Below are 10,182 nucleotides of genomic sequence, written 5' to 3'. Positions count from 1 at the left end.
TTTTTTTTGATAATTTTATCTCATAGATTTGTTACCTTTTTCGTGTCAGAATCCAAATAATAATAATCCACATATTTTATAATATATAATTATATATTTTATAACTTAACAAATTACACTTGAATTTTCTAAGAATTAAAATTAATATAATTTAATAAATTAACATCCACAAACAACTACTCTTAACATTCACATAAAACAAGAAGCACAATCAGATTTTTTTTTTATACCTTAAAAGTATAATAATTTTTTTTACAACCAGGTGTAGAAATATCATAAAATTATTTGATGCCAACAGCATTAATATATTATTATTATTAGTAGTAGTATTATTATCACCGGTATTATAAATATATAATAATCAGATTTGATATCACAGCTTGCAAAACAAATTATTTCATACTTTTACAAAATTCAATTATTTACATTTTAATTCTAATCTCTATTAAAACAACAAAAACATTTATGTTTAATATAGGAAAAGCATGCTGAAAATTCTCAAACTATAATTTACAAGTTTAAATATTTTAACTCTTGTATACGTATATATTATATAATGTAACTAGCAAACATTTTTATGTATTAAAACTGTACATTATTTGTTGTCCATATATTTGTCCCATAGTATGTGGTACTGCATGTTTTACATACAAAATATATTGCAAATGTCAACAAATGTTTTAAAATTAGATTCTATATAATTTTTTTTTTTTTGTTTTTTTTTCTTTGGAGGAAATTTTTGCAATATTGACTTAGCAGTTACTACAAAAACAATTATGACACTATATTATGGCACTGTTCTACTTGGTATTGCACTTCTTGATGAATTGTTTTTGTGGACTTTAGCAGATATTCTTTCTCTTGGCATTTCTCCAATTCCCTAAAAAATATTTTCAATATACTTTAACATATTAAATCATCATATAATTAAGCAATGAAAAAATAATTTGGTTAAATCTAAAAGCTGATCAAGTTTTCCTATGCATAACTGTATAAAAATATGTTTTTATCAGATTTAATAATGATACCAATGATATTTTTATTAACAAATCTTCAGAATTATCATCCTTTTAATCTGTTTCTGTCAGTTAGAACTTACTTTTCAAATGTTTAAATAGAATTTTGAGCTGTTTTAAATTTTGTGATAAATATTTTATTTGTAGAAATGGGCTGGCAGAATTACATTTTAATAAAATATAAAATTCATCTGGATACGAGATGAAAGGTTTAGCCTCTAAAGAAAGGTTGTCTCTGCAATGGAAATAGTTGTTCCTGGTGATTAGACATGGCAAGTAAACTTGGACTCGTATCCAGATGAATTTTATATTTTATTAAAATAAATATTTTAATTAAAAATTAATAAATTAAAGAAATAGGTACTCTTCAAGCATTGCTTACATACTCACAGGAAGTAAGCATATATAGGACAGTTTATTTTTAATCAATTCACTGGAATAACTCAAAAAATACACATCCTACAAAAAATTCACTAAACCAAAGATGCCAGACTTAAGGGAGCCACAAAATGGTGGTATTACACGGCTACCATACCATGAACACAGTGGTATAGTGGTTGTGTAAAAATTCAAATGTTCATAACTTTTGATATGTTTATGTATCTTTTGGAAAAAATGTCTCAGATAAAAGTTTGCTATAGAATCATAATAGAGTAATCCTCGATTTATGTGAATCATTTTAAAGCAGTTGAAAAATGTTTAAAGTTTAAATAATCAACTTTATGGCAATAAATGATAGTTACTTCAACAAGAGTGGGTTTTTTCATTATCAATAACCTTTTATAAAGATGTATATTAAAAAAATTTAGTTAAAACTATTCTATCACAGTAAGAGTAAAATACTGAATTTGAGAATATGAAACAAATCCCTATTTTAAACAGCTTTTCATGGGCCCATTTAGATACTGTTTTGTTGAACCAATTACTCACATAAATGGAGAGATTACTGTATGCAATAAAATAAAAATGTCATATAAGAAACTGAAGTTGACCCTGTCTTCATGATTTTAGCACCATCTATGATAAAACTGACAGAGCATTTTGTGGTCTCCTTGAAGTCTAACATTTTCTGTTCAATGAAATTTTTATAGGATATGTATTTTTAAGTTATTCCAGTATATTAATTAAAATGAACCACCCTGTATAAGTGACTATTTTTGTGTGTTGCTGAAACAACAGTGCTGTTTCAGCAACACACTGTTCAGTCAAGTAATGCTAGCAGAGTAATGTTAAATTATTAAAGAAAAATTTAATAAAGATAGGAGGCTATTATTATGGAGGAATTTATTATGTTTTCAATGGTAACCTGATGGCTGATACAGTAAAGATGGGTCAATGAGAGTATCAAATAGATAAGCCTGGGCAATATCTTCAGGAATTTCACGAAAGGTTGGTCTGGATAGGCAAATCCCCTCTTTTTTTACTCAATGATGCCACTACAGACCTGGATGAATCTAGAATGGTGATGTTAAATGACATTCTTAGTGCTTGCAGAGCAGAGAGAGTTAAAAAATTTCAAAAATAATGGATCAATATATTAAACAGGAGGGTAATTTAATTTACTACATTTTATACATCGTGTTTTATGATGAATAATGAAGCATATAACTATGATAAATAATGAACAGCATCTTAATAATATCTAAAAATATCAGAACTCCTTAAGTCTGTCATTCTATATACAGTATAAGAAAAGTAAACTGATGTATCTGCAGACAAGTAATCTAAGACATTTATCATCTATTCAATACAACTGTGTTATTTTTGCATTTCTAACATGCAATTTTGTTTCAGTTCTGTTCACATTTCCTTTGCTATTACATCTAGTTTTGAAGATGCATTTCCGTAATTTTGTTTTTGGTTCCGATTTTTATAAAACAAAAAGTATATATTATATCCTAAAATAAATGTTCTTTCAACTCTACTGATTCAAAATTTGGGAATTTTTGTTTTTGTAAACAATTGGAATCATTCTAAATAGAAATAAAAAATAAAAATTGTTCTAATTTGATATGTGACCAATTATATTAATTTAAAACTTTACAATACCTTTTTTCTAATTGTTTCCAGAATTCCTCTTATATTTCGAACTGTTGTTTGATGAACATATTTAGTTAACATTTTATCAAAGGACGGATGAGGTAACAGTATTTGAAATATTCTCCTACCATGATACCTAACAGAATCAAATAAAAATTAAGTCAGTTGCATAACATCTGAACAACAGTGAAAATAAGTTAATTTCAATATTTATAGTTACAGTGGAAACTTGATGGGACCAGTCTTATGTATAATGCAAAAGTGATTTGTATTTGTGTTTTTGAGTACCTCAAACATTGCGCATATAAAATTTCATGAACTGTAAATATTATAATGTAATTACCATATTTGAAAGTAAATTAATTTACTCAAAATCTAAAGTAATGTTATATATACATATTATTGCATAACAATTTACAAATGATGTAGTAATTTCCTGTTACATTCGTTTTTTGAAACCGTGTTTTTGTATTTATTTACTATTGAACACAAGACTGTGTTATTATTAAAACACTTGGCGTTTATCCACTTTATTCAGTTGATATTCCTGTTACATAATGAGTTTGTGTATATATATATATATAATACACTCTATCATATGTACTGTAAAATGCTACATGTTTTAGTTCTTTATTTTAAAACAATTTCAAATAATTGTGCTTCAGATAACTGAGTTTTCACTGTAACTTTTTAATTAAATTAACATGTTATTAATTATACCTTGTCAGAGGAACACCATCCATTAAAAATTGTGCTGCCACAGGCAAAAGACGTTCAGTAATTTCTTTTTGTCCAACTAAACATTTTGCAGCTCCAATACGTTCAACCAGAGTTGCTGTAACTTGAGCAGTTGTCTTTCGAACAGCACCATTACGATGACTGCAAATTAAAAAGTTTTAAAATATTTCTTTTGTAAAATTTATTTAAATGTTTTATCTATTATAGAAATAATCCTAAAAAATATCAGTTGATAATATTACTTGAACGTTTAAGTGATCTTAAATAATATGAATGTTTTGACTGCAGAGTTCTACAGCTATAATAGAATAAATGCATTCATTAATACAATAGAATCTGTTTATTGTAAACAGTATAAGCAAGTCCCTAAGAGATGATCATAAGTAAATAAAACTACAATTATAGTAATATTTCCATTAAATTCTAGTTTATTGACTCTGACATTAAAAGAACAGGCTAAAACAATGAAAAATATAATTAATAATTCTTCAAGTTATAGAATTATTATTGCTAATTAATAGTAATTCATTCATCCAGCATTGTTTACTTGCTTGCAGTTATATGCTAGCTGTTAAAGATGATAGTGTAAAAACACTACCATCTTTAACAGCTAGCATATAACTGCAAGCAAGTAAACAATGCTGGATGAATGAATGATGGTAGTGTAAAAACACTATCATCTTTAACAGCTAGCATTTAACTGTAATAAAAAATGCAGTAACTTAAACTACTGAACTACAAGAAAACAATTAAAACATTTAAAGTACTCAGTAAGACCAATAATCATTATTTTTATCAGCTATATGCTGAGTAGGGTGGTCCATTTTTCAGTTTGGCCACCCCATAAATTTGTAACATGTATCCATAGCAATAACATTGTATAATTTCAGTTGGCTAGCTTTAGCAGAAGAGGGTGCTCAATCGAGTGCTGTTTTTGAAATTTTTGTGAAAAATGCTTGATCTTGATTTTTTGTTACAGGTCAGTTTCGTGTGTTAAATTAATCAAATCTACTTTTAAATACAACTGTTAAAAAGTTTTATAGACGAATGTAAAAAACTTTGGTACTTATTTACTAGATTGTGAGTGAATCAGTGCATTAAAAAAAGTCCATCGACTCGAAAAAAGACGACATTTTTCTACTTGGATGTCGGGATCTTGAGTCATTGGTAAGGATTAACCAACTTCCAACTCTTCAGCAAGTTCTACTTTGTTAACACCACACATTAAATGAATCAAAAAATGTGAAAGATTCTGCGCATATGCTCATTCAATAAGTCATAGAGGTGTGGAGAAAATCTGGCATTCCAACCAGACAATCAAATCACTGCGTTGAAAAACTTATAAAAATTCATAAGAAATAGCTGCTTTCAAAGAAAAATAAAATGAGATTCGGAAGTGCAGAAAAATAGAGAGCATTTGTTTACAGAAGAGCTAGACAAACTTTTTGATATTGCCCATTTACATGCCATGAACTTAATCAAAATTGCAGAAGACAGAGAGTTTCTCATTGATCAAAGAGATGAGCTTAAGACATCAATTGACAAGAAGCTGGAAAAGACCAAAGAACGTTCTCTAAAATGAAAACAAAGAGCTGAAGAATTAAGAGAAAAGGATGCTAAAAGTAATGCTTCAACTTCAGTAGTGTTAAGTTAAAAACTAGAACTTGATTTCAGCTTCAGTAGCACTTCTAGTGCTGATAGCACTTTAAAAGGTAAGCAAGAAGATGATTTTGTGGTTGCTTTACCATCAAGGACTCTTTCTTGCAATTACCTCCTGAGACTTGGGGTGACAATGTTGATTACCTTCAAGGCAAAAGTCGCATAAGAAAGTTGTGTGTGGTTAACGACACTGCGGAGAGGGGTGTAAAACTATTTGAAGATTACAATACGATACTCACTAAGAATGAGAAAGAAAAACAATTTTTACTTCATGTTGTTGAACAGAACAGAAAGATCGTTTCTACTGAAATATCCAAAAAAGTGCTAATGAACTTAGTTTTAGGTTGAGAAAAAAGAACTGTAATATTATTTTAAGTATTGCTTTGTTTATAACATTTTGTGTGTGTTTAAATACTATATTTGAATAAAAAAAACTTTTGATACATAGTTTACATTTTTTACTTAATATCTCGACTAGTTCTTTTTAAGAATTTTTTCATAAAATTCAGATATTTCAAAGTTGACGAGCACCCCCTTGTATATAAGATAAGGGGGTGAAATTTTCAACACATAATAGGAATGGTAGGTGTAACAAAACAAGGGGTGGCGTGACTTCCACTTGAAAATTTTTTTTCGCTATTTAAGCATGGACCACCCTAATGCTGAGACTTATAAAAAGATATTTTTAAGTTATCTAAAAACAATAACTAATAAGCAAAGCTTTATGAGTGTATTTTAATCATCTAATAATCTGTATTTAATTATCTAACAAGCAATTATTATTAGAACATTATGACAGTATCACAATGTTGGGCTGCAATTTTTAATAATCTTTTAATTTAAAAAGAAAATCACGAGACTTCTAGTCTGGACAATTTTGTTTTAAATATATGAACTTCTGGTCTGGACCAGAAGTTTGTATGTAGTTAATCAGGGTCTTTGGCCCTTAAGCTTTCCGTATCTGGTCTCAATTTTAGTAGTTTCTTGCCCCTGTACATCAAACTTCTCATAATAACAACTGAGTCATGCCAGTCATCTATCTAACTCTGTTCTCAAGAAAATTTTGAATTGAAATCATGACTTCTAGTCCAGACCAGAAGTTTCTATATAGTTACTTGGAACCTCCAGCCTATAAGCTTTCCATATCTTGTCTCAATTTTCATCTATCTAACTCTGTTCTTGAGATAAACGAAGGACAGACAGTCAAATAGACAGGTGACAGTGGGAATGTATAGGTCTTCAATTTGAAAATTGCAGCCGTATTATCAACATTAGATAAATTAGATGTTTAATCAAATTAGAATGACCCAAAACTTGATTCTATAAATTATGATAATAATAAGCAGATTCTATAGTAAATAGAAAAGAATTTACCATACATATATTCTTATAGATGAGTCAAAATCAGCACTATATATTGCTATAAGCAAAATAGGATGTGTTTCAAAACTGTGAACAAACAAATACCTGTTTTCCAATGAGAGTGTTTACTTTGGCAGCGAAGGGCATGTCAGAACACGCACGATGTAGTCAGAACCATTTGTGTGTTCAAACAAGTTTGATTTTTTCGTGCGTTCTGACGTCGAATTTTGAGTGTTTTGGTTTTTCAACATGAATATTGATACATTGATTAGTCTTGTGTTTGAGAATAGGTGTTTGTGGGACATGAAAGACAAAAACTATCACAACAGAGATATTTCTTGGCAGAGATATCTCTCATTCTGAAATACTCGAAAAACTTTTGCGGGTTGTCCCACAAATCTTGATATAACATTTGGAACTCTCCCTTATCGTCTTTGTGGAAAATAAGTGGTTAACATGCTCTGTTTTCCCACCACCTATCAACAATAACTTAATCAACGAACTTTCAAGAAAATAAAACTCATCAAGTTTGTCCATTTTGCTGGGAGGCAGAAACAAACATACCGACTATCAGAAAATGCATACAGCGTACCCACCTTGTTCTGACGAGGATTTCAGATGCACTCATCAGAACAAGATTTCGTCAGAATTCGCATCCACAGTAACCGTAGCCTAAGGTTGTTGGGGAAAGCACTGTTGTGTCCTTGTTAGATATTTGTTTATCATCATAATGACCCTACTCCTTGGTTGTTCTTGAACATCAAATATCTGATCAAGAACTACATAACAGTGCTTTCCCCAATCTTCTTAGTCCCCTGTCCCTAAAGGTTTTTCTCTTTCCTGAACTGAAAGAAAAATTTGATAGATGACAGCTCCAATCAGCAACTGATATGATTCAGATACAATCACATCTGATAGAAAAGTATGAAAAAATGAATATAGCAAAATTTTGTAATATTTACTTCCATAGTAATTCCTAAATTAGAAGATCAAATACAAGAATTTAAAAATTATTTTTATGTTAGTTATAATTTTAAAACTAATTTATTTTTCATAATGATAAAACAAAGATCTAAATAATTACTACAGTGAATTGCAATTTTGAAAGGAGAATTTCTGGACAATGATTATTGTAATGGTATATTTCTATCTATAATACTTGTATCAAATGCACTTGGATTCAGGAATAAAATCATTTATTTTTACTTTAACAGAAATATAATGGACACAGAAACACCAGTTATGTTTTTTAATAAACAAAATTTTGTCTATAACTAGGACTGGATTTATTAATATCTACTGTATAGCTAACTAAGCTATAGATTAGGGCCTCAAGATTTTTGGGGTCCTAAGTGACCCTAAGTCTAATACAAACAAACTGTTCAAGAGATCAATCCTGTTCACAAGTAAAAAGACTTAACAATGAATTAAGTTCTATAATGCAACAAGAAAAGCTTTCAGATTTAACTATTTTGTGCATAAATAAATAAATAAACTTTGAAGTTTGTCATTTGATGATAATATTAGTGATTTTGCATATCAAAAATCAAGAAAATAAATTTAAAAATTTCCAATATTGTTTAAACGAAACTTGCTTAGTTAAAAACATAATTTTTTTTAATTACAAATTTTTCATTTCAATTTAAAATTTATTTTTAAAAATCTAATTTGGTAAGGTATGGACCTCAATCACTGTAAATTCAGCCCTGTCTATACCTGATGATGCAAATATTTACATTTTATCACAATTTAATTTCTTCAATCTACGATTGCAGATCATTTTTTCTATTTAATAATGAAAATGTTGAAGTTTATTCACAATTGTATTGTCAAAATACATTAGGAAATTATTACATATTATAAGAATGATAAAACATAAAAAGTTTAAATATTAGGTCAAAGAATTAATATAATTGTTTTACATAATCATAACTATAATTTCATATGCTACTTAAATTTGTATGTATATTTAAATATAAACTTACCTACCACCTCCTAAAATGACAGCTAAAATAGCTTTATTTGATGAAACTTCTTCAATCATATTATTCATTGCCTTTTCAATATCATCTCTAATGAAACCAACACTTTCGCCTGTTTTATGAAGTAATGTCTGTACAATAACTTCTAAATCCTATTATGAAATAACAAAAAATTTAATAAAATGGAAAAGAATTGTAATTTAAATTTATGATATGCTTAAAACTACTTATATACTACTATATTTTAAACTTAATAATCCTCAAAATATTAATATAAAATAGAAACAAATAACTTTGTAATTTCTCAAATAATATGATTACTATTATAAACAAGTTGTTCTAAAACTATTAGATTGTTCGGAAAGTAAGTTTGTTTTTTTACCACTAGACAGATTAGTCGTATTTTTCCTGCCATTTTCATTCTAAACCGTATTATCATTATATATTTTGACAGCTAGCATTTTAAGGCTTATTTGTAAAAAGTTTTGTTTGATTCTGTGCAATTGTTTATTTTTTGTGTCCCATCAAATATGGAAGATCGAAAGCATCATTTTAGGCATATTTTGCTTTTTTATTACCAAAAAATCAAAATGCTGTTCAAGCAAGAAAAAATTGTGGTACATGTATGGAGATGATGTGTTGAGAGAAAGACAGTGCCAAAACTGGTTTACAAAATTTGTTTCTGGCAATTTCAATATTGAAGATGCACCAGGTTCTGGATGGCCAGTTAAAGCCAATGAAAATAAAATAAAGGTACTGATTGAAGCAAACTGCCAAATAACAACACGTGAAATCACTAAGAGATTAAATTTGTCAAATTGAACCGTTTATGATTACTTGAAACAAATTGGTTTTGTTTCAAAGCTTGATATATGGGTTCCACATGTTCTTAAAGAGAAATGCTCTCTTTGGTGAGGTTTTAAGGAAATTTTTTTCTGCAGCTTTTATCAGACAATTTAACAACTGATTTGAAAGTGCCATCGAGTAAACGAATTGAGTAATATCATCAAACAGAAAAGGCTGTCAGAATTGATCAACAAAACAGGTGTAGGGTTTTAACATGATAATATCAAATTTCACACAAGTTTGGTAACTCGTCAGAAACTGTTATAACTGATGCTATCACACTAACCATATTTGCCAGATCGAGCACACTCAGATTATTACTTGTTTTGGTCTACACAAATTTTTTTTAACTAAGATATTTACTTGAAATGACAATGTCAAAAGTCACTTGGATCAGTTTTTTGTAAGCAACGATCAAAACTTTTATGAATGTGAAATCATGCTACTACCAGAAACGATGACAACAGGTATTTGACCAAAATGGTCGATATATAATTCAATAAAATATTTATTTATTATAAAAATATTGTGTTTTTTTC

At 28.5% G+C, this 10,182-nt stretch overlaps 1 protein-coding gene across 1 annotated transcript; it reads right to left on the bottom strand.

Moving 5' to 3' along the window:
• Positions 1–378: 378 nt before the first annotated feature.
• LOC111615149 (TOG array regulator of axonemal microtubules protein 1-like) lies at positions 379–8,967 on the bottom strand. Its single transcript, XM_023356549.1, has 4 exons — positions 8,801–8,967; positions 3,777–3,935; positions 3,066–3,192; positions 379–880 (listed from the first exon to the last, which is right to left on the bottom strand). Exons 1-4 carry the CDS (start codon positions 8,866–8,868, stop codon positions 788–790), a joined length of 447 nt encoding a protein of 148 aa, XP_023212317.1. The 5' UTR covers positions 8,869–8,967; the 3' UTR covers positions 379–787.
• Between the last annotated feature and the right edge of the window lie 1,215 nt (positions 8,968–10,182).

Source organism: Centruroides sculpturatus, unplaced genomic scaffold, assembly GCF_000671375.1.
Source record: "Centruroides sculpturatus isolate CEXI.00-Female unplaced genomic scaffold, Cexi_2.0 scaffold2354, whole genome shotgun sequence".
Taxonomy (NCBI): Eukaryota; Metazoa; Arthropoda; class Arachnida; order Scorpiones; family Buthidae; genus Centruroides; species Centruroides sculpturatus.
The sequence above is the reverse complement of the archived record's forward strand: the minus strand, read 5'-3'. Positions and strand labels throughout refer to the sequence as shown.